At 38.0% G+C, this 26641-nt stretch overlaps 1 protein-coding gene across 9 annotated transcripts; it reads right to left on the bottom strand.

Moving 5' to 3' along the window:
* Nucleotides 1–202: 202 nt before the first annotated feature.
* On the bottom strand, nucleotides 203–26641 carry LOC308692801 (immunoglobulin-like domain-containing receptor 1). 9 transcript variants are annotated; one of them, XM_081369188.1, is made up of 11 exons: nucleotides 26511–26641; nucleotides 23080–23409; nucleotides 21496–21615; nucleotides 16838–16894; nucleotides 15821–15967; nucleotides 15565–15729; nucleotides 14578–14691; nucleotides 13694–13892; nucleotides 11008–11668; nucleotides 5659–5829; nucleotides 5409–5544 (listed from the first exon to the last, which is right to left on the bottom strand). In XM_081369188.1, the coding sequence occupies exons 1-11, from the start codon at nucleotides 26554–26556 to the stop codon at nucleotides 5521–5523; spliced, it is 2034 nt and encodes a 677-aa protein (XP_081225314.1). In that variant the 5' UTR covers nucleotides 26557–26641; the 3' UTR covers nucleotides 5409–5520. The 9 variants fall into 9 exon arrangements, with proteins under 9 accessions (XP_081225320.1, XP_081225321.1, XP_081225318.1 ...); XM_081369189.1 differs by lacking the exons at nucleotides 5409–5544; nucleotides 5659–5829 and adding an exon at nucleotides 9211–9826; XM_081369191.1 differs by lacking the exons at nucleotides 5409–5544; nucleotides 5659–5829; nucleotides 14578–14691 and adding an exon at nucleotides 9210–9826.

Below are 26641 nucleotides of genomic sequence, written 5' to 3'. Positions count from 1 at the left end.
AGGTAGCACAACATTCAAACGTATAAGTTAAGTTGTATGGTCAATCAAAAAAAAAGAAAAAAAACAAACCGCGTATTCTCCGCAGTAATATAATTACGCATTTTGATATTATTACCAAACAATTTAATTGACAGTGAAAAGTGCATATTTTTGCATAAATGGCATGTTGGAAAGTATTCAAAAGATAAAAAATCTCTAGTTTAAAACATACAAAAGTAACTTTATTGTTTGCAGTTTACCAACAGTGTCTACGTCAATTCTTAGCAAGACAATCCAAAGAAGTTTTTTATATGGAAACCATAGGTAAAGTTCTTTTAAGTATGTGTTAAAGAATGCTACTGCTCTTCTTTTAAATGCAACTAATAAGAATACATATGTAGCCTACTCATACATACTCAAATATAAAACAGAAATCTTCCCAAGGATTGCATTTGGATAACTGCACCATGAAAGGGAACAAAGCAACTGAACCAATATTAAAACTACTCCAGACAAAGACAAACTAAAAGTAAACAGAAAACCTAAATGAAACAAAGAGGAACTTTTATGTACAACCTTCACTGAAGTGCCAGAGTCTCATCTGTAAATTGTACTGATCAAATACCAAAAGCCTTGCTGTGGTTAATAACTAAACAATGTACAGTGAAAACAGTAAAAAGTTATAAAAAGTATGAAAATGTTTTCAAGTGATCACATAACATCTAAAATCAATTTAAAATACATAAAATGTGTAAGTTAAAAAAAAGAACATGATGTACAGTGTCTTTCTGGGTCTATTGCAGGCCGTCTATGATCACTGGTTAAAGGCAGGGTAGGCAATTTGTTCCAGAATTTTTTTGTTATGCTGTTATGCTGGTTGAAAGTCTCTTCACATCCTGATAGCAATCACTAAGTTAAGTGGTCTAAATATATTTCTATGTATATATCTTCTGTGGAAGATGTAGGAACATAAAATGTTCGCCCAATCATTGTATTCGGTCCGAATGTAATGATACAATGTCCTAACTGTTGCCTGTCAACGTATCTATTTCCATACCTCCACGCACCCTGCTTGCACAGACATCACATCATCAGTGTGTTTCATGCTATACAGAGTTACCCCGGATTTCCACCAACTGCGGAACGGCTGCGGATCGGCTCCGCTGCGTGTCGGCTCCGCCGTCCGTCAATACTCACCAGGTCCGGATTTGATGCGGAACGGCTGCGGCCATGACTGACAGCTGAAGTCACGAGGACCCACAAGATTCACGTATGATCGCGCAATATAACCTGTACCGCACAATCTGCCCTGTGCTGAATTGCTGCGGAACGGCTGCAGCATCCGGCAAAAATAGAAGCTCTGCGTATCTGCTCCGGAGGGCTGCGGATCGCCGGAGCTGGGACGGAGTCGGAACGCAGCCGTTCCGCAGTCAGTGAAAATACACACATTGACTTTAATGGAAACCTATTGACTCCACCGCCGTTCCGGAGCGGATCCGCAGCCGTTCCGCAGTTGGTGGAAATCAGGGGTTAGACAGACGTCAGTCACAGAGCACCGCAACCAAAACAGCAGCCAGCTTTTACAGTTCCTCCTGAACCAAAACAACGAGCTTATGATGCGTTCATGCTATAACTACTGTAATTTGGAAGAGGTGGAAACCCGTGACGTTTTACTCAGAGCTAGCTTGCTGTTGCTAGCCGCTCGGAAAATTGCCTACCCTTCCTTTAATTCTTGTTCTAAAGTGCAAAATTAGTCCCAATGACAGTAGTCCAGTAGACATTCATTTGTAGATAGTGGGTAATGACAGGATCAGGTTGGAAACGAAGGACGAGGACTCAGATCACAACGCTCGTGCCACTGCGAGAGCTCTTTTCCTGTAAGAGAGAGATTATGATGAAAAAAACAATAACAATTATTTATATTCACTTTTATTCATTTAGAAGACACTTTTTATAGAAAGTGACTTAGAAATACTAAATATGTTGTTATATTTTTGTTCAAATCACATGTCCTCTTCATGTCAGCAAACCCAATGGATAGTTTTATAGTTTAGAGTTCACCCATAAATTAAACTTCTGTCATAATTTACACTCATTTCATTCACCTGTATGACATTCTTTCTTCTGAGGAACACAAAGGATGACATTTTGAAGAAAAGTGTTCTTTCGTACAATGAAGGTCAAACAAACTAAGACAGTTAGTTAGTCAAAAAATACCTTCTTTTGTGTTAGCAGAACAAAGAAAGTCATACAGGTTTGGAATAACATGAGGGTGAGTAAATGATGACAGAATTTTCCTTTTTAAGTGAACTATCCCTTTAAGTATGTCCTTTTATTTGGGAGAACAGAATATAATCACAGCCTCTTAGTGATAAACAAATCATAAATCTACATTCTTACCGAGAGGTGGTCGCTCCTCCTGCTGCGGCTAGACACAATGTCAATGGAAGAGTAAGCTGGCGGTCTCTCAGTCAATCTCCCTTGAGATCGCTTTCCCTTTCTATAACTGTCGTCCTCGTCTGAACTCCAGGAGCCCCTACGCGGTGAAGGCGAATAGCTCCTGTCTCTAGGGTTTGTCGCACGCTCCAACTCCTCCAGCAGCTCCGCTTTACTGCGAACGCGTGGATTAGACCTATCTGTACCTCCCCTGCGTCCTGCTGAACCTTGACCTCCACGCCTATCATCCAAGTCCGACTCATCGCTGTTGTTGCGTGGGATCCCTCTCCGTGAAGATGCTGACTCCCTCCAGGAATTATCACGATGATGACCATTGCGGTTAGAGATACTGCTGGATTGACTAGATTGCCGGGGTCTTCCACCATCATTGGGCCGCCGAGAGCTTTGTTTTGCTCGGCCCACAATGGGAGGCAGCTGGATGACCCTGCGCTCTACACCTTGGACACCCATCTCATCTAGGGCTGAGAGCATGCTGGGCGGCCTGGCTGAAAAAGACACAGCTTGTTGTGTGGGTTGAGGTGGTGGCATTACATATTGGGGTTGTGGGGCTGCATATTGATGTTGAAGGTTTTGGTGCGGGACTCCTGTGTAGTGATGTTGAGGTTGGAGCATCGGGACGGCCATATCCATCCCTCTTACTTGGGTCTCCAGAAAATCTAACACCTGGTTATTGCCACGTACACTTCCATTAATGCTGCCATTGGCCTGGTATCCATGCTGAGGTACGAATGGTGGGACAGGTTGAGGGGCATAATTAACCATCGGGGCCATTTGAAGTTTGTGTTTAGATGAAGAGTCAGAAAAAGACCCTGTAGAGAACATATTATTAGCGTCACTCTATTACTGTTCTTTGATGCAGCTACAATATTATTAGCAGATATTAGCAGGGTTCCCACACCTTGGTTAACTTCAAATTCAAGGACCTTTCAAGGACTTTTTTCCAGGTCAAATACCCTCAAATTCAAGGACTTAATGTGGGGACACATTTGTTGTGTCCAACCACAAACGTTGAGGTACCATTGTAGTTTCTTGCGCGTGTGAACGTCATGGCAACATACAACACAAAGTACCTCATGCAGGAAACACTTAACGTACCACGTAAATGCGCATAACTAACATAAATCAAGCAAGCTAGTATGCATAGGCCATGGACCTGTATCTATGTATGTTTATTTTAAAAAACTTTCCAGGGCCTTGAAAACATTTTTTTTTTCAGATTCACAAACTTTCAAGGATTTCAGGGACCCGTGGGAACCCTGTATCAGTAAGATAAGATAGCAGTTATTAATAAGAAAGTAAAACTGACCTGAATAAAGTAAAGGGTTCGCCTGAGAAGATGCATTTGAGGCAATGGGGGCATAGATGGGCTGGCCATGGAGCCATGGTACCATTGCTTTTTGAGCGTCACGCATCATTTTGTGGCGCATCATCGCTAAAAAGAAATATTTTACTTATTATCATAGTCTACCGGTTGTTTAAAATGTATGTGTGAGTATACACTGTATATGTACATATATATAAAATCGACAAACTAATCAATTATTATGTGGAGTCAGTCATCAGTAGACATTTATATTAAGAAACTGATAACCAGTAGAATTAGAACACTGTGAATATGTGTAATATTGCCTAGTGTGATAGATGGACAGACAAAGACACTTCAATGCGGGTGAATACCTTCTTCTGGGCAGCAGCAAGTACGAGGACAGCAGGGACAACGGACATAGCAGCAGCAGTTCTGAGGACAGCACTGGCAGCAGCAGATACAAAGCAGCATGATCAGGAGCAACGCCCCAAGGATGATAAGCAGCACAGTCAGCCAGTCTGGGAGGAAGAGGGCATGTGACCTCAACAGTATCTATAAACGTTTTTTGGTTAAAAGCAAGTCTTCGGTGTGTTAATACTTACGATACACAATGAGTCTGATTTCCTTGTCGGAGTCTCCCACAACATCACCCGCTGCATCGATGGAGCAGAAATACATGCCGTTGTCCCACCACATGACCTCATTGATAACCAGGTCTGCATCTGTTAAACACACATACAACAAGAAGAATTAGAAAACATATGATTATAATGAATTATAGTGTATTGTATAATGAAACATTGTATAAATTAATTGATTATAATGAATATACTCCTGGATGATGCGACGGCAGCCATAATGCGGCAGAACGCCCACCACCCACCAGCTTATTGGTGGAGAGGAGACAGAGTTATGAAGCCAATGAGTATAGGGATGATTAGGAGGCCATGATGGACAGAGGCAATTGGGCAAATTTGGCCAGGATGCCAGGGTTAAACCCCTACTCTTTCGAAAGACATCCTGGTATTTTTTGTGACCACAATGCCGGACCTCGGTTTAACGTCTCACCCGAAGGACGGTGCTTTTTAACAGTATATTGTCCCCGTCACTATACTGGGCCGTTAGGTCCACACAGTCCACAGGGTGAGCATTAAATATGCAAACTTATTTTTTAATTTATCTAAAAGTTCAATAAACTGTTCCATTTTTTTAAAGAGCCCAGCAAGCAATTTTGCGTTTAAAAGACGTCTAATAGCCGTCCAAACACAGCCCAGACATCTAGGCTAAAACAAAATTTAAATCGACGTCTAAACCATAGCCCAAGAATAGACTAGTCATCAATTAGATAACAAAGAAATTAAATGAATGAAGAAATGAAACTAAATAACTTGTAAACACTGTTTACTTTTTCTTACATGATGGTATATCATACATCTCGCAAGTTATTTTGGCAAAAATGACATGTAACCAAATTCAAGGTTATTTTGGCTAGAAGTAGGTTACTCATAGCCGGACTATTTCAGGTTATAGTTAACCTAGACGATGAAATTACGACTATTGCTTGCTGGGAGTTTTCTTACTATTATTTATCAGGCTTTACAGGGTTAAAACATCTTGTTCAGAGTTTTAAGATCCAGTAGGTCAAGACTCACTGTTGCTTATGGAGATCTTGCGCTGTCGATACTCTGGCCCCAGAGTAGCTTCGCTCATGCCTCTTTTCTGAATCACTATGCGAACAGTGCGCTGACGGTCTTGACAATCATTGGCTGGGTCTTGCTTCAGACCCAGAGCTGCTTGATATGCTGAAGAAACAGATCACATCAATCACCACGTCACTCTCAACTATTCGGACAATAAAAGCTTTGCACACAACAGTTTTGCAGCACTCGAGCCTTCTATATTCAGTTCACCCTCACCAGCTGAGTAGTATTCCAGCACTGGATCCAAACAGAAGGACTTGTATCGCCATGTGACCAGGACATCTTGTGTGTTTGCAGAGGTGGAATAGTCACAGCGCAGAGTGACAGAAGCAAACAGCATTGTGGATCTCTGTGTCTCAGGAACATTAACCTGGATAGACAACAACTCTGGGAGAAGAGGGAGAGAGATCAACACTGCTTGCATCAGGGTTCCCACAACTTTTGGCCAACGATTTTCCATTATTTTCCCAGTCATTATTATTTTACTCACAAAGAACGATTTTTAACCAAAGAAATAGTTTAGAGCTGAGCATAACAAAAAGGAATCGTATACTATATAATTTTGAAAGATTAGCATTAATTTCTGTGACTGCTCCAGGGCTGAAAAAAGCACTATTTTCATATATAAAAATAATTAATGTTCAATAAAAAAATATTAGCTGGCATTAAGCTTGTAAATCACGTGATCGGGTTTATCGGCCTCTCATGTTTGCACTTGCTGATCATTAACCTCGCCACTGAACTTAAAGAATTTACAGAAAATATTTGAAAAGCAGTATAACCGTGATAGTAAACATCCCCTAATATTCCAATTTAACGACTGTCAGTTATTGTGAATGGCAACTTACCTGTTGGAAATACGCAGAGCACGAGCGCAAGCACCTTGAGGTTCAGTGTTTCTTTCATGTTTCTCGGTTACACGGAAGTTTTTTCCTTTACTGTATTTTTCCAGAACACAGCCACGTACATATTATATTTGCGACTCAATCAAATACAGATAATACAAAGACAATCGCCATCACGAGTACATCCAGAAATGTTCTTATTTACCTATATTCTCTCGAGTAATGTAAAGTAAACACCTTTGCTCTTTGGTAGTTCGATCACCCTCCCCCATTCCATGATGACGTCACAAACTCCACCCATCAACAGGTGCATAAACACCTACTGTCTATGATAAACACCGAGAAAAACCAAGTTAGGCCATTTTATTCTATTAATGGTGATTCATTAGTGATTATTGTTGATTACAAAATCAAATTCTTGTTTTTCACATTGATATTATTCTTAATATGTGTGTCATCGACATCGCTCAAAATGAAATGTCTGTTTCATCGTTTACTTTATTCGGTAGAATGAAATAAATATTTGTTAGTATAATTTTTCACATTTAACCACCAGGGGGCGTAACTTGATGGAAGATAAGACTGTTTTCCCAATGTTTTATTTTTGTAGTGACGAACCAGCTGAAAAGTACCCTTATTCCTGTGAAACCAGCCAACAGAAAAGCCTGTCTAATGTGGAGACCATCAAAAACCACCAGACCAGCTTTGCCTTTGACTAGGTGATTAAAGGTAAACTAATTCCAGCTGTAAGATCTGAATAAGTTGTGTTCATTCAACTACTGTAAAATGCCACACATTTATTATTAATATGGCGATTTGCGACGTTTTTGGTAACTATAAACTGCCTAAACATCTTATTGGCTGTGAATTTTTAAAAATTATTAATCGTTAATAATAATTAATAAATATAACTTTTAACTATCAACTATAGCACAATGTATGAGTGTTGGAAAAGATACTGAGATGTGAGCATAAAGTTTGACCACTAAACACCTGTGAGTGGTCGTGTCAGATTGTTTCCTGGTATTGTAATCTCATCCTGTAAAGATGCATCCTTTCCTTTACTGTGTCCTGACTAGTTTCCTGCTTGGCCTTGATTTTGTATTAGTGAGGAAAATGTCTTATTTGTTTTCCTATGTATGTTGAACCAAGAGCAAAGAGGTAAGTGTCCATGCCCTGATATAGATGAAAAGGTACAGGGATATTTTCTCAAGAAAGGTTATCATAATAGTGTTCATAGGTAAAAAACAAGACTCCACTATTTTGGTGTCCTCATCAAATAAAAATTTATACATAAAAAACATATTAAATTCAAATAAAGTGTCTACTTTCATGTTTTAAATAACTTTTGCAAAAATTAAATGTCAAAATACAGGTGAACTAATGTTCCAAAGTGTAAAAATGTAATTTAATGTAATGGTCCGCACTTTGATTTTACCACTACGTCTTTAATTAAACGTTGAATACCATACATTTGTTTTCTAAGCATTTTCAAATAAGTGTTGGGACAAAATAAATTTTGTCCCAAATATGCTGTTTGTTAGAGCAGTGTAAAAGGATCAAGAAGCCATTCTGAAATAATAATTAAATTTTTTATAGTCAACAGGCTGTGACATCATCAAAAGACACCCTGAAGATCCTTTGGCACTGCTGAAAAGTGAGTTTATTGCTCTTAAATATTTGATAATTTCACCTTTTCATTGTGTTAACCTAAACCACTTGTCATTCAGTGAAATACCGGAAAAAAAGAGAGAGAAAAAAAAAAAACATTTTCATTCGGTGTATTGCAAATTCTCTCTTACACCACAGTGTCATCCATTACACTGAATGACAATATCACTGTATAGATGATTTTAGCATCTTATTTATATCACAGATGAATGAGGAATATTAGGCACTGACAAATATGTGTTCAATTTAATTATTATTAAATGGTATTTTTGTATTGTTTAATTTCTGTTATTGATTTATTTTAGATGCCTATTATCAGAGAGAGCTGTAAAAAGCCAAAAAGTAGTTTGGGCAGCAATTTTAGTAAGAAAATGAGAAAGGTATTGAGGATTGCAACTGTCAGAATAATAGCTTACTAATATTTCTGGAGAGAGTTATTTCTGAAAGTTCAAGAGAGGCCATTTAGGGGATTCTCCACCCAAAATACCATCCTGGTAATGTTATTACAGAAAGTATTCATAAATATAGCTGCAAGGAGTCATTTTTGGAGCTAAGCAAGTCAGAAACAAAGTCACAAGCTAAGCATGGAAGAAGGGAGCATCAGAACAGTAGAATAAAATGCTTATTGTTTTTCAACAGTGGCTTCTGACATCATTTAGTCGTGATGAATATTATTAAAATTAATTTAATGATGCAGACCTTTTCTAACAACATTTACAGGGACAATGACAATATTCTCTTCCTTTTTGGCAAAATGTCATTAAGAGTAACAAACCGAGATAATTCAGCGTAACAGATATATTTATGTAAAAATTAAACAATATACTTATTCTGACCTGAACTTTTTAAAATATACAAAACAATATAAATTTTATTATATTTTAAATGATTTTTACTTCCTTACAAAAACCTAGTGGTTTGAAGGATAGTGGCAGTGTAAATATATATATATATATATATATATATATATATATATATATATGTATGTATATATATATATATAAATTAGTATTTGGGGCTGCACTGTGATCCTAAAATAAGTATTTTAATTTGTCATCAAATTATTTTTGTTTGAATAAAAATGTAATATTTTTTGGTATATAAACTATTGTTTACTCTGAATAACATTTGGTGTCCTCTGTAAAATCATGGTAAAAATGTATGAGTAATTTTCTTTTGCTCAGAAAAATATAAAAAATAAACAGGAAACATTCAAATGTATGGGATGGGGGGAGGGGAGAAACAAAATTTAAAGCTGTATTACACTTATTTTTTAATGCTTTCGATTTTGACCCTCATATCAAAATTATTTTAAAACCATGGAATACAAATAAATGGCACATTATAAAAAGCACAAACATACATGCTTCCCTTGAGAGTCAGCCAACTGATGAACACTGACACAAATGTATAGTACAGTGCAAAAAAACGGCATATTGAAATGTCAGAGACAGTGTCCCATTACAGTACTGAAGATATACAAAATACAAAGGAATGTTTAGAACACTTGAATATCATCTGAACCATTTTAAAGTCCTTTTTAACATAACTTTAGTGCAGCGGCAGTCTCGAGGACTAATGAAGAAAGTAGGTCATAATTAAGCAATGTAGAAAAACAGACACACACACACACACACACACACACACACACACACACACACACACACACACTACGTTCATGCCCGTGACCAGCAAAAGTTCTTAATCTCTTCATGTCTGTGTGATCCTGCATAAAATGTGTCTTGCTGACTGATTGATGCTTAGTGTCTGGGGCATTTCTCTTCAGCTTGATGGTGATGTTATTAGTATGATGTCAGCTCAGTCTGAGGACGTCACACAATTAGAGAGTCTCTGCTTAGATGAGTGGTCTGTTAAAAAACACCAAGAGCCACACATTAGACACCCATTAGCATGGCGCGTTTGCAGATGCGTTGTTAGTGTGCCAGTGTAATGCAGTACTTACAGCCCATTAGAGTTAGTGACGCCATTTATGGCACATGCAGGCAAACAGAACAAACACATAAACCCTGCCCTTAGAAATCAAACTTTTTGATGATTCAAAGCAGACTTGCATACATTCTTGTAAAGAATATTATTTACATTTCAGCATACACAACATAACATACTGTACAATTAAAATCATTTCATATTCAGATCTCTCTGAGACACTCTTTGAAAAATAAATGTCATAAAAAAATAAAATAAAAAAAAAATTGGCTGCAGTAGACGTCTAATCTATGGAAGTATGTTTCTTCAGAGTAATTGTGAGATAAAATAAGAAATAGTCACATTGTGAGATATAAAGTCATGATTTTTAAATATAGCCTAGTCACAATTGCAAGAAATATATATATTTTTTTCTAAATTCTTTTATTATATACACTACTGTTCAAAAGTTTGGTTTGGTAAGATTTTTTAATGTTTTTGAAAGAAGTCTCTTAGGCTCACCAAGGCTACATTTATTTGATTAAAAAAAAAAAACAGTGTAAGCTGTAATATTGTGAAATATTATTGCAATTAAAAATAACTGTTTTCTATTTTAATATAGTTTAAAATGTAATTTATTCCTGAGGTGGCAACGCTGAATTTTCAGCAGCCATTACTCCTTTTTCTTTTTAACAGTAATTCAAAACTGTAAGTCTGAAATAGGAAATTCTGTTTCAAATATCAAAACAGGTAGCTACAAAATAAACATCATAATTTTACCCGTCAGTCTAGTAGCTCCCTAAAATTTTACACTGTAAGAACTAGTCTTATATGTAAATGTAATTTTTGCCCTTTTATTGCAGGGAATTGGATTGAGAGATGTTGCATGATTTTCTGAAACTGATGTTGGGACTCTTCGAATTTTCAGATTATGTATTTGAATGAATCATTCATGGCTGGTGAGCTGAGATGTTTTTTTGACAATATACAGCTTGTTTTCAAGGATAGAACTTTACATTTCATATTAATGGAATCTCAAACATCTCTTCTTTTTAGGCTTGGAGAAAGTTTATTCCACCCTTTAATGTACAGAAACCAGGGCAGACCGTTATAAGTAACTCACCAGTTTCCTGGGTTTGTCCCTGTCCTCCCTGCGCTCCTGTAGCGTATGGGACAGTCCTTTAGCCGGGCGTGTGTATGAAAAAGGGCGCATGCCAGGATCAGCAGTCCTGTACCGTTCTCTCCCTATAAGCTCTTCAGTTCTAAACCTCTCCACCTCCCTCTCAGAATACGGTGGTAGAGGTTCATCCTCCTCGGGGCGGTTGCTAGGTGATCTGCTTTGGTAACAGTCACTGCTCTTCTTGGAACTGCCTTTTGAGGGAGTGTCGCTGTCCTCATCAGCCCTCCCACCCCGCTCTCCGTGGCCCCTAGCCTTGCGCTCCAGTAGAGTGTTCAGGTAGGTATCGTCATACGACCTCTGACGAGCAACATAGCGCTCACTGCCGCCTGCGTCACGTCTTTTTGGTGGGGAAGGTGGCGAGCCTCGGCGACGCCAGTTGTTATCGTCATCCTCACGAGAATATCGTGGCCCATCTCTGTATGACGTAGGATGGTCTCGCGACCTTGGAGCCATTTCAAAGTCTCGCTGAGGTCCACGAAAATCACCTCTTCGTCGACCGTGTGGGCCATACGAAATGGCAAACTCTTCCAGCTCATCTAGTGACCCCGTGCGCCCCCTGCCGTCAAAGGCTTTGCGCGGCAAGTGCTCAGAGCGACAGTTCCACCTGCACAAACAATCATGATATTATTAGTGCACACATATACAGTAAAGACCCGATATACTCACGGAAAAGTTATTTTTCGTACTTTTCTTAGGGGTAAAATAAGGGAACAATTCTGAGAGAATTGTAAACGACAGAGATGACAGCGAGGAGAAAACAGCTGTTAAAGCAACACCAAGGAACTTTTCCTCTGCGGTCGCCCTACAGGTTGAAAGCGGAATTGTCCATTACCGCTGTCGTAAATAATTTAGCCTACCGCATCCTACTGTCGCACGCGCACGCTCACGCTCGCTGTTTATCCAGCACCGGCTTTGGAATCTATTGTAACGCTTGCCGTAAAGCAGTGGTTCTCAATTCCAGACCTCGGGACCCCTTGCTCTGCACATTTTGTATGTCTCTCTTATCTGACACACTCAGTTCAGTTCATGGAGTCTCTCCTAATGAGCTGATGATCTGGTTCAGGTGTGTTAAATAAGGGAGACATACAAAATGTGCAGAGCAGCGGGTCCCGAGGACTGGAATTGAGAACCACTGCCGTAAAGCAAGTCAAATTTGTATTTTTCTTATGTCTCATTAGAACTACAGAAACGTGACCCGATCTGGCAATCTAACATAGCGTGGATATACCAGATAAAGGACCGCAAAGCGGTGGCATATGTGCCTTTCACCCTGTCACGACTTGATGAACCACTGAAACGATTTTGGAAACATTATTTGAAGGTAAAAAATCCTACTTAGTGTTGCTTTAAGCAAGCGTCTGATCATAATGATGGCAGATAAGTTTGCACAAGCTCTGCAATTTGGCACTCCAGTCAAGTTAGTTCACTTTATATACCACTTTATACTATGTATTCGCTCTGTGCACGGTGGCCGTTGACGTTCGAACATGAGTGTGCAATCAGTACTTCCGGTGATCTGACAGCAAGAGCAAGAGACAACAGCGACCGAGTTCCATTATCACAGAGATATTTTTTTTACAATAAGTGTTTTTAGGATTCAAGAGAGGCAACTTGCCTTTCAGAGGGTGACAGCCTCAGCACTTCATCGTTGTGTGCCGTTATGTACCATTTCGTCACGTTACAACAGAGAAGTCGGCTTTCTCCGGTTCCCCGCACCGGGCGTAATGCGAAACCGGAAGTGTCTACGCGTACACTCGCTGATCCGAATTCCAAAATGGCGGCTACGTGCAACTAGTCAATTGCTTAGTAAGTAAGCAGATTATTAACAGTATTGAAAATGAGGGGACGTCTGACTTCGACAGACTGAACAGAAGAAATGAACCCGGAGAAGATTACCACGTCAAAGAAGGCGGAGGCTCAGCGCACACCTACCTATTACGTAATCGCCATGGACCAATAGTGTTTACCAGCCGAAGCAAACTTTTCTGGCAAGCTGTTTCGAACTCCCAAAACAAACTTATTTTTGCCATGATTTTGTTCAAAATGACGTCACGTTCGATTTCACTCAAAGTATTTCGGGGCCTTAAAAAATCAAAAGTTTGAGGTTGCTACGATTTTTCAAATGTTTTTGAAAGAAGTATTTTACCCTCATCAACGCTGAATTTATTGGATTAAAAATACAGTAAAAATAGTAATATTGTAACAATTTAAAATATTTTCATTTTTAAAATGTAATTTATTCCTGCGATGGTAAAGCTGAATTTTCAGCATCATTGCTCCAGTCTTCAGTGTCACATGATCCTTTAGAAATCATTCTAATAGGCTGATTTGGAGCTCAAGAAACATTTCTTATTATTATCAGTGTTGAAAAAGGTTGTGCTGCTTAATATTTTTGTGGAATCCGCAATAAAAAAAAAAAATCAGGATTCTTTGATGAATGGAAAGTAAAAAAAATTTTTTTATTTGAAATAGAAATCTTTTGTAACACTGAAAATGTCTTTACTGTAACTTTTGATCAATTTAATGTGTCCACAGACCACCTAACACCCTCTTGTGTCTCCAGTTTGAAAATCCCTGTGCTAAATTATTAGGTCACACACACACACACATACACACTCACAAATTGTACCTGTTGTCATGCTCATCCAGTGAGTGATTGCTCTGATAATGTGAGGGACGGAGCCCATGGCCAATCGATGCTGTTCGGAGACGCGCCTCATCAATGTGGTCACTGATGGGTGGTAGAGCCTTCCTCTGGACCTGCCGATAGGTCTGTCTGAAGTCTACGTCACCATCATGCAGAGAGCTCAGTTCTGATAGGCTGCCAGCTGTTGACACAATGACATCATTATGTTCTGCTTTTCTTTTACGATAACACTCACATAAACAACACAAATCTACTGCCATTGTCTATAGCCTGTGGCAGAAGATCTTTATACGGCAGAAATTATGTACTTGGTTAGAATATTATGAATTTTGATCAAGAAGCATGCACAATCACAGATTTATTTTAAAGGGATGGTTCATCTAAAAACGAAAAATACGCCATTATTTACTAATTCTCATGCCGTTCAAATCGTATGACTTTCTTTCTTCTATGGAACACACAAAAAAGAGTTTTGATTTTATTAATTTTTTTCATTTTAGTGTGACATCTTTTAAGATATCTTCTCTTGTGTTCCACAGAAGATAAAAATCGTACAGGTTTATAAATTATTTTTTTCAGATTTTCCATTTTTTGGGTGAACTATCCCATGAATGTAAAAGGCAGGTCCATGGGTGAGTTTAGATTGGAAACGATCATTATTTTTGCACTTCGATTTAGTGCCGCTAATGTTGCATAAACTACACATACGACCTTTAAAAGGACAGTGATGATGACATGAATATGTCATAAGGTGTGTCAGTTGACCACAGTTACATAGTTTTTCACTGACTCAACTTTAAAATTAAAATTCAGCCTTCCTTTTTCACACACAAACACAGAAAGATGCTGACTGCATACAGGCTTACATGGATGACAGGCCCCCTCGGAAGGGCGGAAATGCGCCAGGTCCCTTTCTACGTAGTACACAACCTTCATAGCATCCTGACACTGACTGGCCTGGATTCGATAGCCACTGCGCTCTGTGGACACACACATGACCTGTGTGTTGCTACTGTGTCCATATTATCACACATACTGCGCATAATTTAAGGTTAAAACACGCACGTAACACTCACATGATACTTAGTTAAGCCTTTACAGAAGCAAGCAAACAATTTTAGAATATTGCGTATGCGTACTGTATTTATGCAATTATTGGATTTCAGAGGAAGTTCATCAAACTGATCCATTTGATAAATAAATTATTTAAATTGAGAAATAAACTGTGAATAAAAATGTTTTCCTATCCATAAAATTAAATGTTAAACCGATAACAATAAATTAATATGATAGTAAAAACCTTTAAATTCAACTTCTAAACTGTAAACCATTTGCGACCAAGTTTAAAATGCCATCCACACATGAGAAGAACCATAGACTTTTACTGAACCAATTCCCCTTCAGTGTTTGCCACTCAGGGGAAAATGTTTTACTTGTTGATACTACACACACACAGTGTGAAACCATTCACCAATCCCATAGACAAAACAACTACTTCCTTCGCAATGCCAGCTAGCTTGTTCCACTGTCAGCATCTTCTAAACTTAAGATTCTACTTCCAAGTTTGTCTACTGTTGTTAGCTCATGTTCACTCATACTCAAATACAGCAAACACTCTCATCACATCCAACCACAATTCCTTCCAATTTGAAATACCGTAGCCTGTTTTTTAACATGAAGACGAAAGATACAGTACCAGCTGAAGAGGATGTTAGTTGAATTTGATTTGAGTTAGATGATGCAGACAAAAGTTGTTCAATCAAATGCAGATGCATTTTCACTAGACAGGCATTGGAGAGATGTGTTTAAAGAAGAAGCAAAGACTTTACACATGCTGTTGCATTTTCACTTACGTCCAGCTATATTGTTTTGTACTGAAGAAGGCACTATAGACAACTTGGGTTCAATGATGGATGGAGCGGCTGGAGGGACCACAGGAACACCAGGAACGTAGTAAGGTTGATACATAGCAATCTGAGGAGGTTGGCCACTCTTTGCCATCTTCCCTGCTTCATATACTGAGAAGGCAAAAGTGAATGTTTTTTTTTTTTTTCAGGTTGTGAATACGAACAATGCGTGTAGTATGCATGTGTGTGTTTGCGTACTCACAGTGTTTTGGACAGCAACATGTATCAGGACAGCAGCAACAGCGAACATAACAACAGCAGGAGTGAGGGCAACACTGGCACCAGCAGATCCCAACCAACAACAGGAAGAGAACGCTACCAAGGACGACAGCTCCCACAAACACCCACTCTATAAGGGAGACAAGAAAGACTCATCAGGAAACTTGGTTTCCGTGACACAAGCAGATCCTGAAGGAAGTGCTGTCCTAAAATCATTTTTGCCCACAGGATGTGAAGTCTCTGATCATGACCAACCACAAGGGAGAGTGTGAATGATGCAGAAACTCTTATCTGGACTGTCTAGGACTAATGATGAATTTCCTCTGGGTGTGGTGTTAAAATTCCAATGGCATACATTACAGACCTTTTTCTCAACACAGATACTTTAGGTTCTCAAGAATGTTCATATTTATGTCTCTGAGCACTTACGGGGGGGATCAAGACATTAAATAAAAAAAAAGAGCAAAGTAACATTTTTGGTTGTTTATGAATTAACACCATAATACCAGAGCTGGGTATCAATACAAAAATTCTCAATTAGATTCGATATTTAAGTTATAATATCTATTTTGCTTACACATTTATTACTAAAGTGAAACTTGATGTTTCTGATCTGTGGCGTATCCATCAGACTGATTCAAACGGTAACCCCTTTCAACAGAGTTCATGAGTCTTTTTGAATGGTCCATTAAAAGGAATGGCTCATAAGAGTCATTTGTTCATGAATCGGAAAAATAACAATCATGTGATTAAGTTACTTAAAGGTATGCAGTAATATAATGCATTACGTCATGCATATACGTATAATGTACAGTAATGTCATGCTAGACTGATTGTGTCCGGAAATTTTGAATTATCATTTGTTGTTTTCAGAGGGAACAGATCAGGCATTATGGAGTTTGTTGATTGTAGCAGAGGATAAAGCAGATTAACTGAAAAGGACTGGTGTGAGAGCACCCACTGAAAAGGAAAGGGGGAGAAAGAGGTATGGCAGGCGTACCTGGCATAATCTCCAAATCAAACTCAGGCAAGATGTCATCCAGCACACCTGTCCTACCTGGAGAAGGGAAAAGATCAGATATGAACAGCAGCAGGTGAAAGTTCAAAGTTTAGAGTCGTGGGTAAAGGCTTGTGTGTGTGTTATTATGGAAAAAGTTACACTGTTAGTGGCTGTGGATTAATCAAAAGTGTAAGTTGAAAGCTGATTTGATAACTTTGATCTGTGGTTTTAAACATGATTGGCCTTTTAGTCTAAATCAAGTACAATGTCTGATATTATATTCAAGAATACAAAAGTATAAGTCTGCATGTATATGTACCAGTCAAAAGTTTCACTGAATTTATATTAATTGGATACCAATTTTGGTCACTGCAAAATCCCTATACATCCAATTTTGTTACTTTATACCTTTGATGACTACTATTAGTCTGTAATATTAAAAAACTACTAATAAAGAATGCATAGCCGTGTCCAAACATTTGATTGGTAGTGTATGTGCATAGGTGTGTATGTGTGTGTTTGTTTGCAGGAAAAGGTTTGCCAAGGAAAAGGTGAAAGGTCAACATCCTATGTGGATGAGTAACCAACTTGAGGCCAGTGCTGTGTTTCTGTAGTGGTTACTGGCTGTAATGATATGTCGACATGTTTCTGGTTCCCAGGGCTTATGCTAATGTAGATGTGTACTTTCGTTCAGTATTTATATTTGGCCTGAGCACAGATCAGGTTCACTAATGTGCACGAATGGAGAGAGTGGGAAAGAGATGAGGTAGAGGGGGGCTTCAGTGGGGGAGACTGAAGGGGGAGTGGAGGAATATGGGAGACTAATTAATCGCACAGCCTCATTAACCATCTTGAAAGGGGGCAAGGGTACGTCATCACCATGGAGACAGTGTTGGCATTGTATGGAATTAAAAGGTGTCCCAGAACACTGTCCAATTACCTTCAACAAAGATCTTCCCTGAGAGCGAAATGAAGGGGTGGCCTTACATGTACTGTCACTGATTTTACACTGAGAATACTTTGTCAATGGCTGGCACACTGCCAACAGTAAAGAGCATTCTCACCATCTAAACTGACCTCAATGTTTAGCGTAAAACCTGAAATGTTATGTCTGAATGCAATTCATAATGAAACAAGTGTGCAGGAGACCGGATCTTTTCTGTTAAAGTTAGCATGAAATGAAAATTCATGTTATCTATTTTCTAAATGCATGTTTCATTTATTTTTTATTTTGACCTTGTGATTTTTTTTTTTTTTTTTTTTTATCAAAATGTCCTAACTTACAAATCTCCATCTTCTCTCTGGTGACCTATCGTCTCCAATCATTTTAGTCCGCTTAAAACCCTATCTTACACTCGACCACAAGCTTGCATTCAGATCCGCCTCCATCCAATCAACAACCGAAGGATAGAATCAAGTCCCCCAATTTTTTTCCCCAATAATCCATTTGACTTGGATGTACGTCACAATACGGAAGAAAAGATCTGTCGCTATTTCATCACGACTTTACATTTCGTGAACACAGATGTATTTTACAAGTCTTAACAAAAAGCTGCAAGTCTTTAAACTGAATGAGAGGGTGTTGTAATCAAATCTGCCCACTGTCAGAGCAGATTTATCCCTGAGTGACAGGAAGTGCTTAGCTGGCAGACAGGAAGAGGAAAAATAATATCCACCTCCATCTCCTCTACTCCTCCGTTACAGTCATTAAACCAAGTGTAACTTGAGAGTAAAGGGGACCTCGTGAAGAGACGTAAAAACATGAAGAGAGAGACAGACAAGCTCTGTGTAGTATAGATTGCAAGTTATTATCAGACTTAAAGGGATAGTTCACCCAAAAATGAAAATTCTGTTATTGTTTCAAATCTGTATGACTTTTTGTTCTGTGGAACACAAAACAGGATATTTTATTTTGGTCCATAAAATGGAAGTCCATGGGGCCCAAAACAACATTGATCCCCAATGAATTAGTATGGACAAAAAAAACACTGCAACACCCTACAACCAATTGTGTTCTGTAACACTTTTATGTCGACTGGGAGAAAATGAATTAAAAGCGAGTTTGGTCCAAGGGAATACTTAACTCCAAGGGCCAGATTTACTAACAGCTTGCGCCAGCACCAAAAACTTCTGTCAGGATTTACTTAAGACATGCAGTGAAACATTAGCACTGAAAAGGTGTTGACACAGTTATTTTTGAGGCTGACCTTATTGCATATGTATTTGTAGGAGTTTCCCTTTCAGACACAAAATGTATGGGAGGAGACTATTTAAATGAATCACGCAACGCAATCTACCAAGAGCAGTGCAAATTAGGGTCTGGTTTAAGACATGCTTTTTTGGGGCGTTAAATAATGCGTTTGCACTAGTCAATTTACTGGTATTTGCACCATTATTTAACGCCCCCAAAAAAGCATGTCTTAAACCAGACACTAATTTGCACGTCGTCAGTAGATCACGTGCAGAACTTTCCACTCCCATCAACACTTTTATGGGATTGCGCCCTGTTTGGTAAATTTGGCCCCAGAATGTCAAATGAATCTCAACGGTTTAGATTAACCAATTTTTTTTCACAGTAATTTGTTGTATAAAAAATTAGGGCATTTGCTTAGGTAGGCTAACACACTTCTGTGGTAAAAAGTGAGTTATTATTGTAAACAGCAGAGTTTTGTTTTACATTTTGATTTCACAGTAAAACTACTGATTCATTTCACCTGTATTGATAGCACAGTAAATCTCTGAATACGGTATTGTAATAAATTACTGGTAATTACAGTGCAATTCCTAATTCTAAGAAGTGTTGCTTTTCTTAGCATGCATCACTAAGAACCAAGAGCTAAACAGTAAGTAAAATATGAAATTGGGAGTGTCTGGTTCAAAGTCAAACATTATACTCTCCATTTTATAAACCAGTTAAATCTTGATTACTCAGAGGGCAGGAGAGACTTCCTCCACTTCTTAGCGCCTACATAACACTCTCGTTGATCCTCCTGTGTAAGCTCTAACCCTCTCATGTTATTTTTCTCCTCACCGCACAGGACTGTTCTGGAGGCCCTGGCGTCCTCTGGCCCCTGAAACCCCCTTCGTTCCCATGGAAACGGCTTAAGAAGTGGATAACGGCCAGTTATTTACTCTTTGTCTGGCATGAGGCGTCTGACTTTGCTTTGTCCAGCTGAAACACAAATAACTTATTCTGTTGGGGTCCGTCCCACAGCACCAAACAAATTGTTTCTCTCCGCAGTGATCCTGTCCAGGACGTGTAAAATATGTGAGGTTGTCCTGATCTGCCAGGGCACAAATGAACAATAGCTTCTCTTATTAAGGATCTGAGCCATGTTGAGAAGCATGCACCGTTCAGTTGTTGCCATGGTAGCGCTTGTAAGTGCACTCAGGAATTCAGTGAGGGATTGGCATTACCAATTATTTAGATACAACAACCAAGCATCCACACACAAAAGTAAACACTTTTGGAAAGCAAGGTCTTAGAGAGCATGCCACTTTTTCATTGAGAATTCTATAAATAAATCACATATATTGGGAGTCCCTAAAGCACAGCGTTAACCATTTAATTTAGGGTACAATTTTCACTATTAACTAGTTGCTTAACATGGATATTACTAGGATATTGGCTATTTATGAACTTAACAACTAACTACCTTACTAACTATTAATAAGCAGTAATTAGGAGTTTATTGAGGCAAAAGTCTTAGTTAATAAGTAGTTAATAGTTAGAATTGGACCCTAATCTAAAGTGTGACCAGCATTCACTGACACTATTTCAAGCATTTTTAACAGTTCAGACTTTTTGAAAACCATGTTATACCCATCTAACAAAATATGTTTCCATTAAGTTCCCAAAAACTTTATTTCTGAACTTTTTTCTTGGTTATGTGAACGTTAAGGGAACATTTCATGTTATCATTTTGCAAACATAATGGGAACGTTATTGTAATGCTAGCGGGAACAAAACAGATCGAGCAGATCTATGTGCAGGGTTTACAGAATTCTGAACAAACAAACAAAACATAAACTGAGACTAAGAACTAAGGAACACAACAAGCGAGGAAACACGAGGAACAGAAGAACGCAAAACATCTACATGTAACAGCAAACATCGAATAACAAGCTAACAAGACACACCTGGGAACAATTATGGAATTAATCAACATGAAAAACTACAAACATGGCATAAGAAACTCTTAATTTCTCAATTTAATTCTCTTAATTTTTTTCTAAAAAAGCGTTAGGCGAACATATAAATGTTTTAGAGCTAAATCTCTGAGAACATTATGAAAGACCATGCAGATGACTTTGAACAAATGTTTTATTAACATTACTGGAAGAGTATGAATGTGTGTGTACGTATGTGTGTCTATAAGCGTGTATATGTATATATGTTTACATGATAACCTGTTGACTTCCCTGTACTCAAGAATCTCTTTAATATAGTGCTAGTACTAACCGATTATGGAAACAGGTTTTATTTTTTCTTAAATGTGATTTTGAAAACATTTCCATGTAAATACCCTGTGTTGACCGTTACTGTTTGTCTTAGTTCTAAAAAGTCATATTAGAAATAAAGTATAAAAACAACATTACTGGAAGAACGTTTCCTCACAACTTCAAGAGAATCTAGCTAAAGTACTCATGAGACTCACCCTGCACCAGTAGCTCCACCTGGTCTTCATTTTTCCCTTCCAGATCATCAGAAATGGTCACCTTACAGAAATACACACCGCTGTCGCCCCACTGCAGCTGTCCAATGTGCAGATCTGCTTCTGAAAAGGCCAGAAAATATTATACTCATGTTATTAAACCAAAGTTCAAAAATGTATTTAGTTTTAATATTTTTCGGTTTTGGTTTACATCGTAACATTGTCAGTTGCGCAGTTTGTTTGATCTGAATTACATCAGTCACTTTTAGCACTTTTTATTCAGTGAGAACAACACATCATTCACACACATTATCTATCTGTTATATTTTGTCAGAACAATCATAGTCTTTGTTGGAGAGGTGACTGGAGGAGGGAGAGCTTTAAAGTCTAAAGTCAGACGAGAGGGTGTTTGCGTTTGATAAGGAAAGCCGTGGGGGTGTTTTGTGAGGCCTTTATGAGGTCCATCCCCCTGACCATTGTGCAACCTAGAAAAAAAAAACAGCCCTATTTAAGGAACAGGAAAACACAGCACAATCGGCTGGGCTTCCTAGGGAGAGAGAGGGTTTACATACAAAACTGCAGACTTGAGCGTATAGAGGAGGCTCAAAATGTAATAATAATATAACGATGATTTTATTACACAGTGGCCCCAAGAAGTATTTGAACCATTAAGCCACAAGTATCATTTTATGAAGTCATTGCATTAAAAAGAAATATTAAATAAGTGGCATCTGAAAACAAATTATGCTTGACTTTTTCTCAGAACTGATGTAATTTTGCAATTACTTTTAACCAACTGATCCCAAGGCCATGTTTGTAGATGTATTAAGTTCAGATGTATTAAGTAAGTTCACACCGGTGCCCAAGAAGAGTAACCCCATGTGTAGTTTATCACATCAACTACACTACCACAAACTGTTTTCAACCTTGATAATACCTTATATAGAATATTAGAATCACTTCTGAAGGATCATATGACAGTAAAGACATTTTAAAATATATTAAAATAAATTGTTTAAATTGTAATAATATTTCACAATATTACTACTTTTACTTATTTGTATTAAAATAAATGGAGCCTTGGTGAGTATAAGATAATTCTTTCAACAACATTTGTACCCAGCCCAAACTTTCGAACAGCAGTGTTCAAACTTAACTATCAAGCATTTTTTCTAATGCAATGAAATGTATACATTTTTAAGTGTAACTTAGATTTGTTTATGTAATTATGACAGCGTTGCTTCATAAATCCCTTTAATCATGTTATTTAATTGACTATTAAGGTTGCCAACCTGTTGACCATTTTACCATTTTGTGTTTAACACTAACCTGTTGAATTGTCTAGTTAATAAATGACCATGAAAGTCCCCTTTGTGAGTCATTAAGTTTGAAATTTCACTTTCCAACTGACTAATGCTGTCATTTTAATGCGCCACTTATTGATCTGTAAAAACTATAAAGGTGTATATGGTTATGATCATATTCATGACAATATTCTGCCAGAATATATTTGACAGAACTTAACCTCTAATCAAGCTAAACAACTTCCATCAAAAAAGTGAAGTTATAAGACAACAAATACATTACTGTTAATGATGGAGATATCTCTTCCTTTGTAGTGTTCTGCTAAGGTCATGGAAGCTCCCTGTCCTGAGGCCACGATGCGGACCGTGCGACCCTTGTCAGAGCAGTCCAGATGAGACGTAGCTCCCAGATCAGATACGCGGACCCCCAGGGACTCAGGAAAGGTGAAGGAATCCCGAGTGCGGTCTGTACAGTAAGACTTGTACCACCACTGTACCACTGCGGGTTGAGTGGAGTGAGTGGTGTAATGACACGGAAGAACAATGGAGGAGAACAGCATGGCAAACTTCTTCTCATCTTTCACAATCACCTGTACACCATTACACCTTTGCACTGTGCCAAAAAGAGAGAGAAAGAGGTTTATAGTGAGGAAAAAAAACATTATTATTGAATGACAGCAACACAATTACATTTAAAGCTATACACTAAACACCCTTTGCCTAGATTTTTGCCCTGGTTTGGAGTATGGACACTAGTTGTCAAAGCTAGTTAATGAAAGTCAGAACCAGTCTGCACATTTCACAGAAAACCGTGCATGTCATAATAACAAGGTGCATGTGTGAGTTTGTATTGTTCAGAATGACTTAAAAAGATCCTCAGTGTATAATGGCAGGTTTATTTCTGAAACCACTTATAATGTCAGCATATTTGTTTTGCAAATAGAACTGTTGCAACAGTTAGAAGAAAAGCAGTTAGAATTAAGAAAAAAACGTATACAAACATTTTCAAACAAACAACGTATACAACATTTTTGATACATCTAAATGCAATGCAGAACCCTGTTTTGTGTGATTTTTAATAAAGACAAAAACTATGCCAGAACTATGCAAATGATCGGTTTATAGTTACTGATAAATATTATATTTGATTTGTAATAACTTGGGGGTAACAGTACTGAAGGTTGAGCTTGATGAAAATAAAGTCAACACTACAATTTGGGTAAAACATTGAGAAACTAAATATTAATTAATTAGTAGTGTACAGTAATTGTATTCAATTGGTGTCGCAATTATAATAAATGTGTATGTTTTGTATATTCAAATTAGCTAATTGTTACAAAAAAGTTTTAGATTGAAAATAATTCTAACAAAATTGACACTTTTTCATTTTCATTGTTGCATACAGTCAAAAATGAGATGATAAAATCACCATATTAAGTGGGTGTTTAAAAGAAGCTACTTTTGTTGTAGGTTAATTTTGTACTAGGATAATCTTTCACATTTATCAACAACAAACTGTGTTTTTGGTGCCTTTAATGCATAAAAAAATGAAAGATAAAACTGCATCCTTTCCTTTTTGTGGAATTTAGTGGATCAGCAAACACACCCATGAGCAAAGAGAGTAATGCAAATTCCAAGATACAGTGAGCTTTCAGCGGCAACTGTAATGACTACTGACCTGTTCATGATTAGTATTATGGTGTTTGAGTATAATGGTATGTTTCATAGTGTCAGAGACAGGCATGTGTTCATTACCCAAAGCCCTTTTTTAGACTAGGCCTAACTAACCAGAGCATCAAAAAAACCTGATTTTGCTCACTGTCTCTTTTCGAAAATGCTTAGTCACTCAGCTAGAAGATTACAAGGTGAGATGACCTGAAAACAACCCTAAAAACATCTGGATCCAGTCAGTCAGCATTTGAGTGTGTGTGTGTGTGTGTGTGTGTGTGTGTGTGTGTGTGTGTGTGTGTGTGTGTGTGTGTGTGTGTGTGTGTGTGTGTGTGTGTGTGTGTGTGTGTGTGTGTGTGTGTGTGTGTGTGTGTGTGTGTGTGTGTGTGTGTGTGTGTGTGTGTGTGTGTGTGTCTAAGCATGAAAGAGTGTATTTGTCCAGCCGTGTGTGGGAGATTATGGAACAGAAAGCTGGACAAAATCGGAGAAGTGCCCGAGAGGAGGATCTGCTGGTGTGAAAAACACAGAGAGAGAGAGAGAGAGAGAGAGAGAGAGAAAGAGAAGTGTGAGTAAAGAAAGTTAAATTCCATGCAATGCAGGGGGCGCATAGAGGTGGGGGCTGTAGTTTTTTGTAGAGACGTCACAGTCTGTAGCTCTGACTGTTTGGGGTGGAACCTAAATATTCGGAGAAAACTCTTATGAAAGATCAAATTTAGTGCAAGTAGAGCAGAGGTCTCTCCCACAAACAGAGAGACACCCTAATTCTCGACAAAGGGTGGAGCACACCGCATAAAAATATACAACTGCGAGTCATCACAGATGTCTGGATGAGATCTACACTCATTCATTGTTGCCTTAGAGGAAACAGAGCAACTTCCTGAGCATTTTCCAACTGTACTTTAGAATGATCATGTTGCTGAGGGAAATGTAGGCGAGAATTCTTGATTACATTCATTAATACTCAGTTCAGGGTAGATAGGGTCCTCCTTTTGTCCTCCCTTTTGCCTGTTTGACTCATTGTTTGGCATTATGGTGAACCCCCACCCACTAAGACTCAGTGCAGGAGGGGGATGCTGAGTTCCCACCAATAAGATAAACTCACTGACTCAGTCTTCCATGAACACCCAATTAGGTTACAGAGATTTAAACCAAGCCGTTAGTAGCAGGAAACTTTACTTGATTGTATGTTAATGAGCTGCTGATGCTAACTAAACCATTATAGTGAGGTGTATATGTATTACATATTATTGCAAGTAGTATTCAACAGTTCAACAGCTCAAAACAACTTTTCTCTACAATGTTTATGCAAATTCACACATAGCCTACACTGTCTACTGAGAGGGATTTTAAAAGTGTAGTTTTAGTTCACATCAGTTCACAAAGTTGGCCACTAACTTGCTCATAAAACAACCATCATAATATATTGTGTTGTCTCAGTTGCATCCACCCTTCAAGAACTGATACAATGCAGCTGCACTCCCTGACACACATTCCAGCAGCACTTCCCACAATTCTTCTCTCCCACAACAACAACAACTTTGGGATGTTAAAAAGTTTCAAATGTTCATCACACTATCTGGGCTGGTACAATCTTGAGCTGTGAAGTCTTTTAAATGTGTATACTTTTATTTACTTATATAAAATCATACGTGTATGTATGTATGTATGTATGTATGTATGTATACATACAGCCATTCTATAATTATCAGTAATCAATATAATAAAGAATTATGTTGAGTCATTTAGGCTATTTTATTATTTAAGTTTTTTGCTTTTAGTTTTGAATATAACACTTATTTTACAATAAAAAGTGCCCAACAGACAGTCATTAAAAAAAAAAAGTTAATAAAATTAGTAAATTATAAAACGTTTTGTCAGGTGTAAATGTAAATGGATTATAGTAAAAACCGTCGTGAGGACCCGTGACCAATCTAAAAATAAAGCCGGGCTCAAGGTTCTCTAAGCTCTCAACCTGTTGCTTTAGTTGTCTGTCTCAGTTTTCTATTTCTATATCATGACCAAAAGGAAAACATATTAATAACTTACGTGAAAATAGTATGAATAGAATCCAGGAACCGTGTAACAAAACCATGATCCAGTTTAGTGCGGTTAATATTGCAGCTATCTAGTCCATCTTCTCCCGGACTGTTATTCGCTTGCTTCATCTCTGGCTGCTC

Source organism: Scardinius erythrophthalmus (assembly GCF_964197995.2).
Source record: "Scardinius erythrophthalmus genome assembly, chromosome: 6".
NCBI lineage: Eukaryota > Metazoa > Chordata > Actinopteri > Cypriniformes > Leuciscidae > Scardinius > Scardinius erythrophthalmus.
The sequence above is the reverse complement of the archived record's forward strand: the minus strand, read 5'-3'. Positions and strand labels throughout refer to the sequence as shown.

What these genes read in the sequence shown, in the direction of transcription:
- LOC308692801 (XM_081369188.1), bottom strand. Translation starts at nt 26,556, where the DNA reads ATGGTTTTGTTACACGGTTCCTGGATTCTATTCATACTATTTTCAC. An exon ending in TGATTTGGAGATTATGCCAG is followed by an intron (nt 15,968 to 16,837) that starts GTACGCCTGCCA and finishes TCTCCCTTATAG; the next exon opens with AGTGGGTGTTTGTGGGAGCT. An exon ending in ATGTTGCTGTCCAAAACACT is followed by an intron (nt 15,730 to 15,820) that starts GTGAGTACGCAA and finishes TTGCCTTCTCAG; the next exon opens with TATATGAAGCAGGGAAGATG.